At 42.5% G+C, this 20722-nt stretch overlaps 1 protein-coding gene across 2 annotated transcripts in view; it reads right to left on the bottom strand.

Annotated features, from left to right (window-relative positions):
- NEBL (nebulette) overlaps window positions 1–20722 on the bottom strand; it is a 358626-nt gene that overhangs the window by 240306 nt on the left and 97598 nt on the right. For both annotated transcript variants that reach the window (XM_059183990.1, XM_059183989.1), the window contains exon 3: window positions 1624–1708. In XM_059183990.1, coding sequence (XP_059039973.1) covers window positions 1624–1708 — 85 coding nt within the window. The remainder of the gene's footprint in view (window positions 1–1623; window positions 1709–20722) is intronic.

Below are 20722 nucleotides of genomic sequence, written 5' to 3'. Positions count from 1 at the left end.
GGGAAAGGTTATGTTAGTCCTGTTTCCTCACACATCCTGTGAGCTCAGGGAAGGGAAGATTAACTAATTATGAATTCTTTTGCACAGAACAAGGACATGTAATAGGCAGGAAACAAATATTTGATTGCTTGATTTAGTTCTGTTTTCCAATGTGCTCGAAGTACTTCTCCAGAATTATCTAATTAATCCTAACTTGATGAGAAGAAAGGCATATTGGATCTGCACAGACTGGAGCCAAGTCCTGGCACCGTCCACGGTGTGAATGAGCAGGGGTGTTCTTGCCGGCTCTGCAACACTGCCTCTCCTTGGCGAGCACTCAATTTTTTGAACTAATGGCTTAGCACACAAGAATTAGCATTTTACAAAACCAAAAACTAACTGCCAACCAAGTCTTCATGGTGTTGTTAACCGACAGCAAACTCTACATTGAGTTCTACTTCCTTCAACTAAATGGATTGGGAAGTGGTCCCAAGACCCCCAGAAAGGGGGTGGGGGGAACCACAATGTCCCCTGTGAACACATAAGTTTGCAAAGGAATAATTAGATCCACTGCAACTGAGAGCTAACGGCTCTCATTTAGAATAGCCACAACTGGCATTTTCAAAGCCTATTAGCCAGGTTCCTCTTTCCTTTGCAGAGTCTGCAATTCTCCTTTATTCATAGCAAGGATTTTCAGGGACCCTAATAAAAATGAGAAGCCTTCATAGTCCTATAATCTGTTCATTTTTCAAAATGCTTTCACGCCTCACCACCTATTTGATTCCTGCAGCCACCCAAGACAGGTAGACCAGGTAACACAGAAGGTCTCGCTTTCCAGAAGCACAAAGAATCAGAGTGGTTGCCCCCAGGACCCAACCCATGAGCAGCAGAAGGGGGACCACGACTCAGCCTTCCCTGCTCTCTCCTTGGTGGGTTTTCCTACACTGTTGACCAAAGGGCTGCCACCTAGTTGTTCACCGTCTTCCCACAGTGTGGCAGACAAGATAACCTCTGAAAGAGAACGCCCTGCGTTTCTTAAGACATAGGGTGTCCCTGCAGAAAATAGTGCCATTTAAATCCCTAGTCTTCACCAGTGTGTTTCACCATATTGAAGGCAAGTTTGCGTCCAAAATGGTTGAGTGGGAGCCAACTGTGGTGTTCTAATCTTTGTTCATGCTGTCAGTGTGACATATGAAAGAAATATGAATAAAGTGACAGGATGAAAACAAAGCTCGTGGCTGGTGTGAGATACACAGACAGGGTGTGAGCCCCACACGCACTGCAACTGGGTCAAGTTAACACCTCTTCTCTCCCCTACATATGCGGTGTGGAAAAGCTATTTATAAAATGTTTTTAAATATTTAGGACCAAATAAATCAATATTGTTGGGAAACACTTCCTCTGACCAGAACTCATTTAGTTGCCCTAGTCCCATGTGAATAACAGAACCAGGAATGTCAGGACGATCCGAGCCCAGGAATTCAACAGATGTGCCGCGCTTTCTCCGGGGAGGCCCTCCCGGGTCTGCCTTCGGTCTCCAGCCGGGGACAGGGCAGAACCAGAACAAGGGTGGAATCTCAGGAGGGTGGCCTCGTGGCTACCAGTTAGGGCTGATGGAACAAAAACAGGCGTGCGAGAAGTTACCTGGCTCTGCAGTTCGCTTTGCTGCTTCAGGCGAAGGTTTTCAGGTGTATCCGCCACGGTAGTGAAGGACTGCTTGGGGTAGTGTCTGTGGAGAAATGTGTTAAAAGAAGGTAATTAAAACATTATATTGTTAAGCGATGATTTTGCACCAGTTGCTTTATCCTTCCCTCCCATCACGCTGCAGAGAGGCGTCTCTCCACGTGGCTGGACCTCTGTCTGGATCATAACTGCGGGGCCCCTCCCCTACTCCATTCTCAGGACCCTCTGTCACCTGTCACCCCACTACCTCCCCAAATTCCAACCTTGGCTTCTCTACTCACTGCCTGCCATCAGCACCCAAGCATGCTCAAGGCTCTCCTAACCTTTACTACCTCTCCCTCCGACCACACACTAATCTAGCCCGCGGAGCTGGATTCTCTTCTCTCCTCCGAAGAGGCCGAAACTCGCGGTCCCTGCTCGTCTCCTCTCCAGCTCTTTCCTCAACACCGTGCATGCTGGCTTCTAGCTCCGGCTTCCAGAAGTTTCTCTGGGCAAGCCGTAATATAACTCCCTGTGGACACATGCAACAGACATCTTTTTGTCTTCCTCTGCTGGACCGCTGCTCCATCCGGAAATGTCTTCTCTCTCTCGGTCTCTATGTCACCGCACATTCTTGGCCTGGCTGTCCCTTCTCTGTCTCCTGTGGATTCCTCTCTGTCTGCCCACCCCCGCTCAGGGTTCTAACACAGCTTCTTCTCTTCTCACTCTACGTCAGGGAGCTGTTGGGTAATCTCTGCATACATGCCGACTACTCGCAAATCTAGCCCAGCAGGCTCTCCAGGACCCCAGATCCACTGGCATTTCCACTTGTGTATGTTCCGCACCCACCATAAACTCAACCAGTCTGACACTCAACTGTCCAATCCCCCACCCCATCCCCAAGACAGGGTCCTCCCTCTTATTCACTCTTGCATTTATTCATGCCCATTGCCCAAGCCAGAAACCAGGGGATAATCATGTCTTCTCACACATTCAACCAATCAATCGCCAAGTCTATTGATTTCATGTCCCAAACACACCACGGATATATTTACATTTCCCTCTCTACTGCATTTTTCACGACAGGCCACATTTTCCTTTCAGGTAACTGTAACCCTTGCCAGCTTTTCCCTTCCAAGCCAAACTGCCAAAACAAGCATTTTAAAATACCAATCTGATTACAACACCTCTGAGTACGACTGTTCAATGTCTTCCCAGTGACTGGAGAACAAAGTCCAGGCATTTTTGCCCCTAAATCCTCCTCCACAGTTGTCCTGCTCACTCGCCATGCTCCACCCATGGAGCTCGCCCTTGTCCCTCCCACCTCCTCCCCCACAGGCCGCTCTCCTGGCCCAGAACACCCACCCCTCCGCACACCCCGCTTCTCTAGCTGACTCCTCTTCATCAGCCAGGCCTTGCCTTGGATGTCACTTTCTCCAGGAAGCCCTCCTGGCCTCCCTGGTGGGCTCTGGAAGGTACTTTCCTTCCTGCTGTAATTTTTAAATTCATCTGCGTGCTCCTACTGACATGTCCTGTCTCGACGAACAAGGAAAGTTCTGTGTCAGCGAGAGCTGGCCATCTTGTCTCCTGTCAGAGCACACTGACCACCTACCAGAGTCTGGTTCATCATAGGACTTCAGTAATGTGTGCAAATATTTGTGGAAGGAAGAAAGGTAGGAGAGAGAGGGAGATTAGAGTGAGCCATGTGTGGGCACCTCGGTGGCTCAGTCAGTTCAGCATCTGCCTTCGACTCAGGTCATGATCCCAGGGTCCTGGGATCGAGTCCCACATCAGGCTTCCTGCTCAGCAGGGAGTCTGGTTCTCCCTTTCCCTCTGCCCCTCCATCCACTCATGCTCTCTGTCTCACTCTCTCTCAAATAAATGAATATTTAAAAAAAAAGAGTGAGTCATGTGACCACAGCCCAAGCTTCACCATGCTGTGGGATAGATGGTCACACACATGCAAACACACAGGCCCTCCTTGTGACCAAGTGAGGGCATCTGCTCCTTCTGTGTGAGGAAGGGTACAAACACTGGCTCATGGTTGCCTCTTCCCCACGCTCAGCTGACCCAGGACGGGTATCACCACCTGCTGGGACTCTGTCACCACGCTCAGAGCTGTCCCTCAAAGAGCTCCCTCCCTCTCTGGCCCCTCTCGTTGGTGATGTCCACCCTGTGTCTCTTACTGTGGTTTCTCAAAAGTCCCCTCCACCTCACTCTCCTTGTAGACGCTTCTTTCCAGCCTCCCGTTCCTGGCTTCCCCTGAGAAGGCTGAGGGAGCCATCTCTGGTCAGTGCCAATAAACTCTGCGTGTCCTTCCAACAGTGTCCCCAGCACTTTGGAAATTAGGATTAAAGATATTTTGTAGTCCCGTGGAGTCAGACTCACAACAGGAAATGCGCAACATGGCCTCATTTTCCCAGCATTCTTCAGGAACTAAACGTCCCATATAAGAAAAGACTCCATTTTGAGGGGAGGGGGTTTGGGAGAAGGGGGTGGGATTATGGACATTGGGGAGGGTATGTGCTTTGGTGAGTGCTGTGAAGTGTGTAAACCTGGTGATTCACAGACCTGTACCCCTGGGGATAAAAATATATGTTTATAAAAAATAAAAAATTAAAAAAAAAAAAAAGAAAAGTCTCCATTTAACTGAAGCTCAAAACCCCACCACTGCTGAACACATCTGAACTATTTTAATCAATATCCTTCAAAAACCTTTTATATAATTATCCTGCCTTCCTAGAGCATCTACAACGCTAATTTAAATTTTGTCATCATACCTTAGCGTCAGCTTCGTAGATATTAACAGATCACGATGTAAAGCAGGACTAGTGCTACTTTGAAAGTGGTAATTAAATCCACTCTCAGGAAGTTTGGCCCATTGAGACCCTGCGGTACCATAGGCTAACCCCGTTGGGGGCCAGACACTGGGGATAACCTGATCCTGCTTATTTCTGATTAATTAAAAAGTAAATAGAATTTTTTAAGTAGACATGATTTTAAAACTAAGCAGGATTTTAAATTAAACAGCATCCTGAGATGGCAAAGTGAATGTGGGTGGGGTAGGTACCGTCTGTAACGGCTTCTCTATGGGCATGAGAAGTTCATCAATGCCAGGCAAAAATCATTTTTATTTGGATACTGATGAAACTTCACTTGCCCACACCACCCATACTGCCCATCCTGAAGTATCATTTCCTGAAAAATCATCTAAGTCTTCTCCTCATTTGATTTGACCATGAGACGAGGTGACAGCTCTGAACTTAAATAGTACGTGCATAGAAATAAAACACCACTTTTCTAAGTCTGCTTCTGGCACACCATGCTGAGTTCTCAGGGGTCAAGGGCTGCACTAGAAGACAAGGAAACAAAATGAAATCTTCTGGTGCTTTGGTTTTTTTTAGAAGACGAGCTGGTGGCCACAGAAGCGAACCTAACAGGCCTCACAATTTCATGGAGGACTAGAAACAGACAGCAATACTTTGCACCTTTCCAACCCTGAAATGTAATGATTCTGTAAGGGTAGGTTCATTGATACATCCCATAACTTCGTCTAAAGATGCATAACAGGGGGCACCTGGGTGGCTCAGTGGGTTAAAGCCTCTGCCTTCAGCTCAGGTCATGATCCCAGTGTCCTGGGATGGAGCCCCACATCAGGGTCTCTGCTCCATGCAGAGCCTGCTTCCTCTTCTCTCTCTGCCTACTTGTGATCTCTGTCTGTCAAATAAATAAAATCTTTTTTAAAAAAATTCTCTTTCTCCCTCTGCCCCTCCCCCACTCCCTCTCTCAAATAAATACATAAATACAAATTTTAAAAAAATAAAATAAAGATGCCTAATGGGAAGAAATTATCTAAAATTTTGACCTAGGAGAAAAAGTTTAATATTAATAACCAAAATAATTAATGCTGGGAGAAAGGAGGAGTTTATATCTGAAAATACTAGGGATCATGAGTAATATAATGGATTTCTCAACACCATGTCTATGTAGTCACATCCGTCTACAGTAATCCAATAATATTCTGCTCTGAAGTCATCATCGCAACTCTTCCCCACCCACCACCACACTTACAGAAGAAGAAAAAAAAAAACAGATGTGGAAATAAACTGAGGGCACAGTTGTCTCTCACGGGATCATAGGTACAGAGAAGCAGAGCATCTGCAAATTAACGGATGGTACCATACAGTTAATCCTAGCTCTTTCTAAATACCATATTTAAATGGTGATAGAAAGTCTTTAGAAAATAAATGCCTTGAATAGAAATCTTAATGAAGGTAGATTTCATCACCAGGCCTACAGGAGGTGTGTTTTCTCCTAGCCCATATTAGGGATGAGAATTTAAGACAGAAGGCATTAAGGCACAAGAAATGGATATTCAAAGAGACCCAAGAAAAAAGTTTTAAAATAATAATAATAATAATAGTACAAAAGAAAAGGTGGATGAATTGGTACATTGACACGTTTCCTGGAAATGCGGCATATCATACACTGGGAGCTGGTTGAAAGATCTGGGAGAATACTGTGGGATGTTGAAGCATCGTAAATAGAAGTCTCTTAGCTGAAGTACACAAGAATTGGATGAAATGTCTGTATCAAACCAGGCTGCCAGCTGCAATAAACCCAGATTCCCGTGAAATGCTATAATCAGAATAAAAAGAGAAAGAATCAGGAGAATAACAGAAGACAACATCTGAAACAGCAAAGTTAGGTTACAGAAAGGAGACTTCCAATTTTTTTTTTTTTTTATCTCTGTGAGATTTCACTGATTTGAACAGAGGAAGAGTGATATGCAAACCACTGAGCTGGTCAGGCTGAGAAACACAGTGTAAGCAAATTGGAACCTCCACGGACATGGTTATGAGAAAAAACACGCACAAGAATGTGAGCATCCAGAACCTCACTTTTTATCCAGAGCCCAGTGGCCCTGAAACCAAATTTCCCAGGTTTGGACCTAGATCTTCCAACGTCTAGCTGTGTGCCTTTGGGCAGATTTCATAACCTCTCTGGGCTCACTGTCTTCATCAGCAAAATCACTATAATGGTTACACCTCTTAGGCTTATTCCAAAATTAACACCTGTAAAGCCTTTCAAATAATGTTTGGCTCATAATAAGAATTTAATAAAATATCTATTATTGATAATAATATCATTATTACCATAACTACCAGTAGGAGTACTTTCTCTTTGCTCTGCACAGCAAACTGACTTAACCTCAGTGCCTCCTTATGTCATCTATATAAGGGAGATAAAAGTTAGCAGGTTGTTGCCAGAACCACATAAAAGAACTTTATAAATGGAAAAATACTGTAAATGTGAGATATTAATAAGCCAACTAGATGTATGAAGGTAAGGTCTTTATGAATTTATTTATCGTAAGTCGTGTGTTAGCATGGTTCCTGCACAGGACATCTGGTAACAGGCATGGTCTGGAGACATTTTTGATTACCCATCGTTTAGGGCAGGTGGTGGGGTGGGCAGCTGGGGGCAGAGGCAAGGGAAGCTGCTGAACATCCCACAATGCACAGAACAACCCCTGTCCCCACCCCAATGGAGACTTAGCCTGTCCAAAATCACCAATACTGCTAAGGTTGAGAAACCCTGTCCAAAACTGCCAATACTGCTAAGGTTGAGAAACCCTAAATAATAGATATAAACCTCAAGCATTATAGAAGTCTACTAATATTAAAACTGCCAGCTCCTTCGAACCAATGGCCACTCTCTGTTTTCATTCCCGTCTGCCCTGCAAAGTCAAACAGCCCCCGCCTCCCCCTTGTCCTCTGCCACACTGCCGGTCAATTACTCCTGTCTGAGCCTTCTCCCCCGTGAGCACTTAATTCTTTCCTCTGTAGCTTTTTGTTTACTTGACCATGTTAAAGTTCCACTCAAACTAGAAAATGTGAGAGCAGAACTCAGGTGTCAGAAGAATCTGTTATGACATCATCGTTTCCTTACGGGTCTCGCACAGAAGAGAGTGAACACAGCAGGCCCGCTTACATGGTGGGCCCTCAGCCCATTTCTAAGAACTTGGACTTGGGGAGGGTTCCCACCACCATTAACTGATAAGACTGTGTCCAAGCTGTACAAACAATATGGTTTACCCTGAACACTTGCTTTCTCTCTGGGAATCTGGAATTTGGGTACCTGCCAGACATAAGTTGCCTCTACGAAGAGCCCCCAGTGAAAACCCTGGGAACTGAGTCTCTAACGAGCTTTGTTGGTTGGCAACACTTGACACACGTCAGGAACCGTTGCTGGGAGAATTAAGTGCATCCTGTGAGACTCTACTGGGGGAAGACCCTGAAAGCTTGTCTGCTGTCCTCTGGATCTGGCACCATGCACCTTTTCCCTTTGCTGATTTTGCTTTGTGTATTTTCCCTATAATAAATCACAGCCATGAATACAACTCTATGCTGAGTCCTAAGAAACCTTCTAGAGAATCATCAAACCTGGAGGTCTTGGAGATTGCCACATAGGACACTTTGTTCCTAACAACACATCGTTCATGAAAGAAAAAGTGTACCAACATTTTTAATATACTATCTACTTCAAGAAAAAGCAAGTTCAACTCTTAAGAACTTTTAAAAGGTAAAAGTTCTGACCTCACATTATTAACCTGGCTTTTCAGCCCTGACTTTCGGAATTAGGTCAGGGCCCAATGACTTTACTTTACACTGTCTTTACACGCTCTGGTCTTAACCAAAGAAGTAATGTCATCCAAGGGCCACGATCATAACTGATATTTTGTATGGTGGGGAAATGATAGAAGGTTTCAAGGTAACTTTGAGTATTTCTCCCAGATCTGAACAACTCCATTGTTGCGCATCATTTAAAATTATCTTTAAAGAAAAAAACATTGAAAAATAAATCTGAGAGAGATTACCACCAGCAGATCATCTATGAATTTATTTAGAAAGGATGCACTTCAGCATGAGAGAAAATACCTCCAGAACAAGCTAACATGCAAAGAGGAATGGTAAGCAAATCAAATGGTAAGTGTGCAACACACACACATGCACACATGCACACACATTGTGTGGAATGATAACAGTATTATCTGAGGCTGGTTGTTTTTTTTGTTGTTGTTGTTGTTTTTCCAGGAAAAGCTAACATATTGGAAATCAGATTGAGAGGGTAGTAGAAAATTAGTATTCTAAGGTCCTTTCTTCATGAGAAAGGTTAGGTTAAGGGTGAAGGACAAAGGTTAAATCCTTGCTGAATTTTAGACTGTGCTTCAGCAAATGTGGTAATATTTTAAGGGTGACCACAGAAAATGGAAAACACTATGTGAAGTCAAGTCCTATTGAAGGGCAAAATCAAATTTTTTTAAAATACTAAAATGCTGGGGTGCCTGGGTGGCTCAGTGGGTTAAAGCCTCTGTCTTCAGCTCATGTCATGATCTCAGGGTCCTGGGATCAAGCCCCGCATTGGGCTCTCTGCTCAGCAGGGAGCCTGCTTCCTCCTCTCTCTCTCTACCTGCCTCTCTGCCTACTTGTGATTTCTGTCTGTCAAATAACTAAATAAAAATCTTTAAAAATAATATAAAGTAAAAAAAATATTTAAAAAATACCAAAATGCTTATGCAATAAAATAAAAAAGAAAGAAAACAGAAAGAAAAAGAAGCATAGAATAAACAAGACAAATAGAAATTTAACCATTGGGAGAAACAATTCCATAATCACAAAAATAGAAATGGGTGAAAATTGCCAGCTAAAACACTAATAGATTCATATTTTTTAACTTAACTGTAAAATAACTACATTTGTGTAAGACAAAACACACTTTAAAAATAAAGGCATTGGGGGGCTGCCTGGGTGGCTGAGTGGGTTAAGCCTCTGCCTTCAGCTCAGGTCATGATCTCAAGGTCCTGGGATCGAGTCCCACATCAGGCTCTCGGCTAGGCAGGGAGCCTGCTTCCTCCTCTCTCTCTCTCTACTTGTGATCTCTCTCTGCCAAAGAAATAAAATCTTTAAAAAAAAAAAAAAAGAAAAGAAAAGAAAGGCATTGGGGAGCTTGGGTGACTCAGTCAGCTGGGATTCCAGCTCTTGATTTCGGCGCAGGTCATGATCTCAGGTCGTGAGAGCAAGCCCCATGCCAGGCTCCATGCTCAGTGCACAGTCTGCTTGGAATCATCTCCCTCTCCCCCCAGCCCCCACACAAGCTCTCCCTCTCTCCTTCTCTCTCTCAAATAAATTCTTTTTTAAAAATAAATAAAGACATTATTAAGAATAGAAACACTACACAGTGATAAAGTTTCAATGCACAAAAAAAAAGTATCATCCTGAATTTAGATGTACCTGATATTAGTATCAACCAATCATTTAAGATTTGTGCGTGCATATGTGTATTTATAGAGAAAGGGGGAAGGAGCATACATGTATGCAAAATTGATACGGGGAAAAACTGGCATATCCACCAACACGGGGAAAGATTTCAACATCCCTCTCCCAATTATTTCTAACCAATAAATATATCAAATATGTGGAATATGGAATTCATGGCAATAATACTGGTAATGTCTCAGGGCACCTGGGTGGCTCAGTGGGTTAAGCCTCTGACTCTTGATTTGGACCCAGATCATAAACTCAGGGTCATGGGATCAAGTTCCGCATCGGGCTCCATGCTCAGCAGGGATTCTGCTCGAAAATTCTGTGTCCTCTCCCTCCCATCTGGCCCCCCCTCTCTCGACCACCCCCCACCACTCCACTCCCAATCACACACATGTGCTCTCTCTCTGTCCCTAAAATAAATAAATAAATCTTTAAAATATATATATTTGTAATGTCTCCATACAGGGGTGGCATTCAACCGACTTAACAACCATCAGTCAAAAAGGTCTCAGAGCATGCTCGAGCACGAGTTACTAGCAGGACTCACCAGTGTGTACTGATGACCGCCAGCCTCCCTCCAAGCACTCCCATGTGCAGGAAAAGCAGGATGCCAACACGCACCATATGGAAGGAGCAGAATAATAAAAGGAAAGGAAAACTCTCTCTGCTGGGATCCTGATTCTCTATACATGGCCTCCTACTCCCTCTGATAGAGCTTCCCTGGGGATGTGTGCCTTTGAGCCCAGATGCAATGAGAAAAGGTAACAGCATGAAATTGGGAGCAGAGAGGCAAGATGAAGAGGGGGAGAGGGAGAAAAGGAGAGAAAGACCAGAGCTCCAACTGGGATCCACCATCACACCCTAAACAAGAGAAACAACCGCTAACCACCCTCGGGAGAAAAAAGCGTTGAGCACGAGGAGCCCAAAGAGCCTCGTGTTCTGCCCAGAGAGGCTTCTAACAGCAAAGAATCAACAGGAAGAACCACATGAGGACACACCAGCAGGCCCAGCTCTGAAGATGGGACCAAACCATCTGACTCTTGAAAGGACGTGGGGACCCTGGGGAGGGACGCGATGGAGCGGCCTCCGACTGAAGTATGAACGAATGCATTTACATCTGAGTCGCATTGTGTTCTCCCAAAAACTAAAATGTTAACAGATTTGTTTAAGGAAGACCTCCTCCGATGCCTAGAATATCTGAACTGAAGCCAGCACCAGGCTGCCACAGCACGAGGTTGGAAAACGGCAGCATACTTTCCTTTGTAAAGGCTTTTGCTGCCTGAGCACACTTTGCCAGACACACCAAAGAGTTTCCCGGGGCCATTTTCTTTTCGGTCTGAACAGCCAAAGGCCAAGAGCTGGGTTTTTCTTCACTCCACTCTCCGAGGCAAGCCATGGGCGTGCTCCCGTTCCTACTCTTGGGTCAGATTTCATTCCCTGAGAGAATATCTTAAAACTCACAGTCATTGGGTAGGAAAGATTTTGCTGTTAGTTTAAGAGTCATCAAGAAAAATGGCAGATCATATGAGAGAAGGAGAAAACCTGGAAGCTCTTCCTTTGAATAAAAGCTCCTACAAAATTTTATAACTATGAATGATGCTCAAAAATAATCCTACTTGGGTTATCTTTTCAGGTGTGTAAAATTGCATAAATAAAAAAATTCTCACAGTGTCTGAATGCCTCAGTCAGTTAAGCATCCAACTCTTGGTCTTGGCTCAGGTCGTGATCTATGAGATCATCTATGAGATGGGTCGCGATCTGTGAGATCGAGCCCCACCTTAGGTTCCACACTCCATGGGAGTCTACTTGGATATTTTCTTCCTCTGCCCCTCCCCTGCATTCTCACTCACTCTCTCTTTCTCTCTCTCTCTCAAATAAATAAATAAACCTTTAAAAAAATACTCTCCCATCAATGGTCTTAAGATTCAGATGATAACATGAATAAAGGGACAATTCTATATTGTTTCTACTGAATCAATCAGTAGAATCACCAGTTAATGGGCAGAGGCATTTTAAAATATCTTTTTTACATGTTGGGGTCCATCTGGGCATTTTCTACCTACTACAACGGTTAAGTAAAAATCTGTTTGTTTACCATTAGCACCGTTCGACATCAGCCAAAGACATGTTACAGCTTTACTCCTGACATTTTTCAGGATCTTTGGGTGTAAATGCATCTTTCACTATCTTGCTGTGTCATTGATGTGACGCCTATTCATGAATTTCCTCCCACAGCCATCATCTCTTTCTTCATTCGACCACTAATCTTCTTCCCCGTAGCACTTCTATAAACAACTCACACATAATGCTGCTGGTTGCAAAACATCAATTTTATGATTAAAAAAAAAAAAAAAGACAGTGAATTAGAGCAAGTAAATGGGGAATGCTCTTCAGAAAGGAGGCTTATGAGCACCGCTGGTAGATCACATAAAAGCAAAAAATGGATTATGATAATGCCGGCCTCTCACACATGAAATACAAGCCCCAGCTGAAAGGAAGTACAGAACACAAACCCCCGGCTCTCCAAAGGGCAGTCGATAACCTGTCTAACAATTTACTAAATTCTCTTTCTGGCTGGAAGGGTCAAAGAACGTGCCACCTTTTGATTTACTTCCGCGGCAGGACTCCATTGTAACTTCCACCGTGTATTTACAAAAGAAGGCATTATCAAAGGGATTACACGGCAAACCTGACCTACCACAGTGGGAAATGCTTATCAGCTGTTGGGACACAGTCACCTAGATTTTGAAGAAGGGTGTAAAAGGTGAGAAATTAATACACACACACATGCACGCATGCACACATGCACACGTGCAGACACATAGAGATGTTGTTTAAGGGAAACAGGAGCTCTTGGGGACAGTCTGTATTCCCCAGGCTATTGCTGACACTGACCATGGCAATGTACAAACAGGGAAGTACCTGTGGCTGAGCCGCTCTGGGATTTGTGTCCAGGGACACCAAACACCACAGGTGATCATGGCCAAGAGGAACACGTGCAGATTTGGGACTCACGTATCTAAGATAGTCCTATAGTCCCCAAAATATTTAAAACCGTGTTTAAGGGAAAACAATATTAGAAACACAAAACATCCCATTATATTCCTTTGCTAAAGATAATAACAAATAGAGCACCTATTTAAATGCTCACTATTGGGCAACTGGGTGGCTCAGTTGGTTAAGCCTCTGCCTTTGGCTCAGGTCATGATCTCAGGATCCTGGGACTGAGCCCCGCATTAGGCTCCCTGCTCGGCGGGGACTTTGCTTCTCCCTCTGTGCTCTCTCTCTCAAGCAAAAAAAATAAAATCTTAAAAGTAAATAAAAAATAGATAAAATAAATACTCAGTATCAATAAAATAATTACTTAAGGCCTGAAGATGGGGGATAATAATAAAACAACTGTATTTTTAAGGAAAAGCCTACATAAAACTAGAAATGTAGTATCGCACCCAGCTGCACATTTTCCATAAAAATGGACTCACAGATGAATGTACGGCCCAAAAACAAGTCAAATAAAATATTCCCATAATTATAAATTATGGGAAACTTATAATGAGTAATTTTAAGAAGAACTGACACCATTGTCATAATAGTCTGTACAACGTCCAGGTGCTACCTCCCATACTCAAGGCAGACACCACTAATCACACTACTCTGTCTGAATGATCCAGAAAAGAGCCAGCTTTCTACTCAACACAGTACTCCCAGTAGCCACCGCCAAACATCCTGGGCCTCCGGCTAGATCTCCTTGCCACCAATAGACTCTACTTCTTTGACAATGGGCAGATCTGTTCCTAATTTTTCAGGCTGTAAAAGTAACATCAAGAAACTAAAATCTATTTAATCATCGGTCTCCACTGTGCAGAGAGAGAACTATTCTTAGAGAGCACGGGAACTCTTCAACACACTTCAATTTGTTCAGTTCTAAACTGTGTACATTAAATTCATTTAATGTGGTTTTAGGATAGACAGACTGAGGAGAACAAAGGGAATTATATCAAAACTGGCATCTTTCACACCAATATGTGTTGAAGGAAATGAACTCAATGTCAGATACAACATTGTCAACTATGGTGTTACCACCTGCCTCCTCGGCCTCATTGGAACAGCTCTCTGAGCAAGTCACATTCCTTTCCCAGGTACCTCAAGGCACAACCTAAGCATAAAATAGATCAACTTTTTTTGTGGTATACTTCTTTCTGAAAAAATAAACATATAAATATAAATGAATAGATAAACAAATGAACGAATGAATGAATGAATGCACTTCTTTCTTGCTATTTGATTATATAATTGCACTAAGACCCAACAGGCCACTGTACTTCTAATGTGTTCAGTGCCAAGGATGAAAAGAAAGATGTGCGGCTTTAAATGTTTTCATCACGGATGAATGGCACGGGAAGAAAAGAAGGGCTTTGTGAGAGGTCTGCCGTAAGTTTACCATTTTAAAAGAAACATAATTATTACCTTCAAACTTGTACACGTTAGCTTCAATATACTTGACTCAGATAACTTCAATAGAGTTGGCAGAAATGGCAAACCAAGCACGTCCCACCCAAAGCCCAAGGGGAATATTTTTAAATATATATTTATATATATACACACACACATACACAGAGAGAGAAAGAATGTTAGTTGTTTAAAGAATAAAAGCAACAACAGAGGAAAGATCAAAGACACCTTAGTTATTAGTCGATAGAGAGTGTCAGACTGAAAGGAAAGGGGACATTGGGGACGTCCCCAGGGTCACCGGGCTATTGAGAACGGCATTCGGACCAGCTCCTCCAGGCCTTTCCCTTCTCCATTTACTCCCTGTACAGAGTATATTCCACTGGTTCCAGTGGAGAGGTATTCACCCCATGCAGACGCCTGGGCCCGTCTCTGAAAAAAGTGAGAGACCAGCCTCGGGACAAATCCTGTCTTGATGCCTGTGATGAGGAGGACAAGCCATGAGATGACCTGCGACATCCACATCAGACATGGGTTTGGGGGAAGGAGGGGTATTCTAAAGCACCAAAACCACAGAGGATAACCGTCTTGCTTATTTTTTTTTTCTCTGTTTGCTTTCAGACCTTAAGTCTCCACCTTCACTGGCCCCATCTGTGTACCTGGCGACCTAGCCTGGTGATAGCCCCGGCCACTTAACAGCACCTGCAGAAGGTCACAGTCAGCATTCCCATTCCGGGATAAGCTCTGCTGGGAACTCAGGCCTTCCCAACTTCAGTGGAAACCCACTCCGGCTTCCTATAACCCTCAGCCTCCTCTTGGATCATAAAAAAGGACAGACAGCCAACAACCCCTAATTGTGTAAGAAAAAACCCAACAGCAAGAAAGAAATTGACAAAAAACAGCAAGAAAGAAAATGCACACAAGAGAACACAGCTAATCCTGGAGGAAATATAATTCATGCATAAGAACTTGGAAAATCATTCAAGAGGATAGCATATCATATTACATAGAATATTAAAACATAATTAAGTTATATCAACAACAGCATCAAATTGCTACAGAAAAAAGGGAAATCAAAAACACCAATGAGGGGCGCCTAGTGGCTCAGTTGGTTGGGTGTCTGTCTTCGGCTCAGGTCATGATCCCAGGGTCTTGGAATCGAGTCCCACATTGGCTTCCCTGCTCAGCGTGGAGCCTGTTTCTCCCTCTCCCTCTAATACTTACCCTGATTGGGCTCTTGCTCTCTCCCTCAAATAAATAAATAAAAATCTTTTTTAAAAAATCAACGAGTTACTTAAAGATTTAAAAATAAAAGTATACTTGAAATTAATGCCTCACAAGGACTGCAGGAGGGGGGCGGAGGGGGAGGGGAGGAGCTGACTGCGAAGGAACAGTGGGAGAGAGTTCTTTGGAGTGTGGAAGTGTTCTCTATCTTAATCATGGTGGTGCTCAGTCAACTTCATGCATATGTCAAAACTCATAGAACCATATTCCAAAAAGAGTAAATTGTACTCTCTCTAAACTTTTAAAAGTGGATTTAATAATACATGAATATGGAAATAAAATAGCCAACGGAGAGATACAGTAATGGAACAAACAAGCAACTAGTTATCTTCAAGATGGAGAGAAGAAAACCTCACATAACAAAGAGCCAAAAAAATAAAGAGAGGGGCAATATGAGAGAAAAGTTAAGAAATCTGTAAACAGGAATGCCTGGGTGGCTCAGTCAGCTAAACATCTGACTCTTGATTTCAGCTCAGGCCATGATCCTGAGACCGAGCCCCAAATCAGGCTCTGTGCTCAACAAAGAGTCTGCTTGAGACTCTCTCTCCCTCTCTCCCCCCTCTCCCTCTGCCCCTCTGCCTGTTCATTTGCTTTCTCTATCTCTCTCTCTCAAAATATATAAAATCAAGAAAGAAAAGGATGGAGGGAGGGAGGAAGAAAGGAAGGAAGGAATAAATCTGTAGGACACCTGGGTGGCTCTGTCAGTTAAGTGTTTGCCTTTGGCTCAGCTCATGATCCCAGGGTCCTGAAATCAAGCCCCGCATCAGGCTCCATGCTCAGCAGGGAGCCTGCTTCTCCTTCTCCCTATGCTGCTCCCCCTGCTTTTGTTCTCTCAATCTCTGTCAAATAAATAAATAAAATCTTTAAAAAATTAATCTGTAAACAAATCCATTTAATAGGAGGTTCAGAAACAAAGAATAGAGTAAATGAAGAATCACATACACCTTCAGTTCTAAATGACAAAACTTAAGTGTCCAGCACAAAAGAAAAAGGCCTTATAAAATGCACCATAGTGAGATTTCAGAATTCTAAAAATAATGAAAATCAGCAGAAGCTTCCAGAAAGAGGAAAAAGGTCACCTATGTAGTTATGATACCATTGGTCTTCCCTTCAGCAAAACCATGCCTTGGAAATTTTGAGGGAAAACAGTTTTATATCTCATCAAACATCAAAAATGTGACATTTGTAGTCAGAGATTCAAGTCTGCAACCTATGTTTTTAAAATATAATACAGGACATTTCCATGATGACAAAAAGATTCAAGATATGCCAAATTCAGTGGCAGCTGAGAATGACTTAACACATGTTTTCAAAACTCTGACTAGTGCCTACAGTACGAAATGCATCTTATCTCACAGCCTAGTTCTAGAACAAAGTAGAAAATGTTAGAGAGCATTTTTTATTTTTAATGCTGGTCTTGACCCATTCAGTGTCCTGACCCAGTAATGGGTCCAATCCACAGTTTTAAAACACAGAGCTAACAGAAGCAAAGCAAGAAAAAATAAGGCCATAACCATACAAAAGAGAGGATCTGCAGGACCTCGACCGATGGGACACTCCATTGACCCACAGAAGTTTACTGACACAGGATTATGTGCTGGAGAATATTTTTTAAATACTAACTGATGTTTTTCCTCTCAGCGTCTCCCTTTCCATCTCCCCAGCTTCTCACTCACTCTCACTCCTTTCAGAGTTTGCCACCTTCGCTCCCTCATCCGGGGTGACAGGGAAGAAAGCAGAAATGGCCAGCTAGTCTCTACTTGTGTACTTCCTGACTTGGAAAACCACTGAGAGGGTTGTGCCAGGTGTCCCTAGAGGAGAAACACTGTAGAGAGAGAGTGACCTTAAAGGAATATCCCTCAGACGAAGAGGTGAGGGGAGTGAAAAGAAAGGAGAGAGGAGATGGTGCACCCCGAGGCCTGGCTCAGAGCCCCAAGTCTAGACAGAAATGGTCATAGGCAGCCCTGAGAGGCAGTGGCCTGTGGGTCCGGGGCCTGAAGCTACATGGTGTGCACTCCCAGGCAGGACACGGAACCACTAAAACCAAAAGGTCATGGATACAATAATGAGATTCTGAGAAGTGACCTGTGCAGGCCCGGGAGTGAGAACCAGACAAGAAGACAAAGATGGGGCCTCCTCCAAAGTCCTGACGGTCTGCAAACCCCTATAATTTACCCACAATCTCAGGGAAAAGGAGAGGGAGTTCACATTTACTTATACTGAGTTTTCATTGCCCCCAAAAGAATGAGGGCTTGAGTAGAAATTAAGTCGTTATAGGAAAATAAAGGTACATTTCCGTACACATTAGTTCAAGACTGACACAACACTTAACATTTCCTTCTGATTCGGCCAAACCATATATACAATTCTCCAGTGAAGACTATTTATATGAGCTTTACTTTTGGTGCCACTTTTAAAAGACTTAATTGTGTAAGCTCGGTCTATAAACAGAGCACAGAAAACTTAACTGTAATTACTGAATATATGTAAATATTATAAATATAAACCTTATTTGTTTCAATGGTAAATATCAACAGATAAAAACAAAGATTTCTCAATGATTTCTAAGAGTTTAAAGGAATCCTGGGACCAAAAGTAATGAGAACCACTGGTCCAAACCACTGTGAGTAAAATTTTCTTTTATTTTAAATTGTAAATATTTCTAATCAACAGAATTGGGTACTGGACTGAAGTAAAAGTACACATGAAAGAATTCTGGTTTTAGATCAGCTTTTGCTTATTCATGAGATCCAGAAAAATTCAGACAAGGAAAATGATTTGAATGTTTTGCTATTGCTAATTTAAAAAAAATCTTAATGAATAAATTTAAAAAAGAAAAGAAAACTTTAATGACCTTTTGTCTGAATTTCCAGATTCCAAATTGTGAGATTCAATTTAATGAGGTGGTATTTATTAATTATTTGAAAAGTAATGGTTAATAATAAATAATTTAGATTTTAATTACCTTACTGATTATTTAATTTTCAAGTATCTGATTTTCCCTCTTATCCCAAACCCCAAAATAGCTATTGCCACTTTCATATTCAGAGGTCTTTTCTGGACTGAATAACCTGCCAGCTTCATTCTAGAGCGACAGATGCTCCTACATCAAAAGTCTACAAAGATTCAATACTATAATAGCTCTGTGAAGACTGAATAAAGATGACACCATGCTTGCCAATGAAACTGAGGGAAGATTTAGACTACATGGAAAAAGCCATGGAGGAGGGGAAAAAAAGAGTGTTTTATTTAAAAGAAAAATTGCTTTTACGAAAAATAAAATATAAAATGTAAAAGGTTAGACTAATTTTGTTTATGACCCCTTATTGCCAACCTTCAGCCCATTCTTAAGTCCATTTAACTTAAAATAACTAGAAAGATACGTATGTAGAGAGCCATACTGCATTCCCTTTACTGTGAAAGATCCAACACTAATAATAACTACATCTACTGAGAGCATTTACTGTGAAGGGAGGCACTTCTCGGAGGACTTGTGTTCAATATCTCAGTTAATTCTCCTCAAGACCTTATGAGGTAGGTACTGTTATCGTACAGCTAGTCAGGGTTGGGTCCAGAAATGGAACACGTGTCCGCCTCACCAGTGGTGTGTGCGCAGAGCCAGCTCAGGCTGGCTTCTGAGAGCAGACTGTTAAATTCTGGGGAATTTTGTGGGCAAAACACGAAACACGCCGTTTTAAAAACTTAAAGGGTGTAAACTTCAGAGTTAAATAAGTTATAATACAATCCAAGTTAATAAATACTCTAATCTCATCACTTCCTAGTTATCTGACCATATCTTTTATTTCTGTGCCCTTGGTGCTACTTACACCTACTCTGTCTACAAAGGAAAACACTCTAAAATGTATGCCGTTCTGTATCTCTTTCCAATCCTATGTTCTGAAATGTCAGGTTGGTGTCTTAAAATTAACCATGGTGGTTATATTTTCACCATTGGGGTGGGGGGGAGGCAGACACTGCCAATCAGGCCTTCTGTTCTCCCCCAGAGCCGACTGTTAACCATTCTCCAGCACTCCCCCAGATTCCTCCTGCGAACCACAAGCTCTTCACACAACACTGTCCTCTGTCACCTGATAAAAACATTATACATTAATTTTGATTAACAAAAACAAATGGCTTTCACAGGGAGGCTTTGCTTTCACTCAGAAAATGAAACCACATGAAAAGTAAAAGTTGTTCACTCCGTTGAACCATTTAATTGAGTTCTCAGAGAAGGACTTTGCTTTCTGGTTCAAAAATAACATTTCCCAAGAATCAAGAGAGGGGTGGGAAAAGTCTGCTCTGTAAACAAACAAACAAACAAACAAACCAAAAGGAATACGTTTCCACCAGGATCTTCCTGCAACCTACTTCACCACTTCTACTGAAGACTCACGTCAGACAGAAGTAGTTGTCTTTCCCAAATAGCGTAGATTTGGTATGTGTCCCGAAACGGGTCTGAGAGTACAGTTCAGCAGTCCCCTTTCCTCACTCCACACTATCACCCTTCCGTCCGATGCTTCACATCCAACAGATGGTAGCACCATTTTCCATGCTTTTCTTCTTTCAGTAAAATGGAGCAACACCAACCAGTTGTCAATCTACAAAAAGACAGCACTCGGCATTGACTAATTTAGAAGCAGCCTTGTCAGAATTTTGAAAGCCTGCAATCATAAAAATCCAAGATCTTCAAGTGTGCTTTCGATGCACAATGAAAGAGATAATTAGCTCCTTTCCTTGAATACTTAACTTTCCTGTGTAAGAGGGACAGCTGCTAGATATCATTCTTCAAAATTTAATTTTCTCTAACAAAATAACACGCATGTGACTCCTATCTGTGCATACAGACACACATATATGATTAAAAGAATTATCTTATTAATTTATTTATAAACTAGATTTTCTTTTTACCCCAAAAAAATCTGTAGATGGGAATACTGTAAAAGGGAAATATTTTACTATCATCACCTTTCCTACTGAGAGGGTTGCAAATGTTGGAACTGTCACTCCTCGGTAAAATATCT

This window comes from Mustela lutreola, chromosome 8, assembly GCF_030435805.1.
Source record: "Mustela lutreola isolate mMusLut2 chromosome 8, mMusLut2.pri, whole genome shotgun sequence".
Lineage (NCBI taxonomy): Eukaryota > Metazoa > Chordata > Mammalia > Carnivora > Mustelidae > Mustela > Mustela lutreola.
Note: the sequence above shows the minus strand (reverse complement) of the source record. Positions and strands in the feature narration are given on the sequence as shown.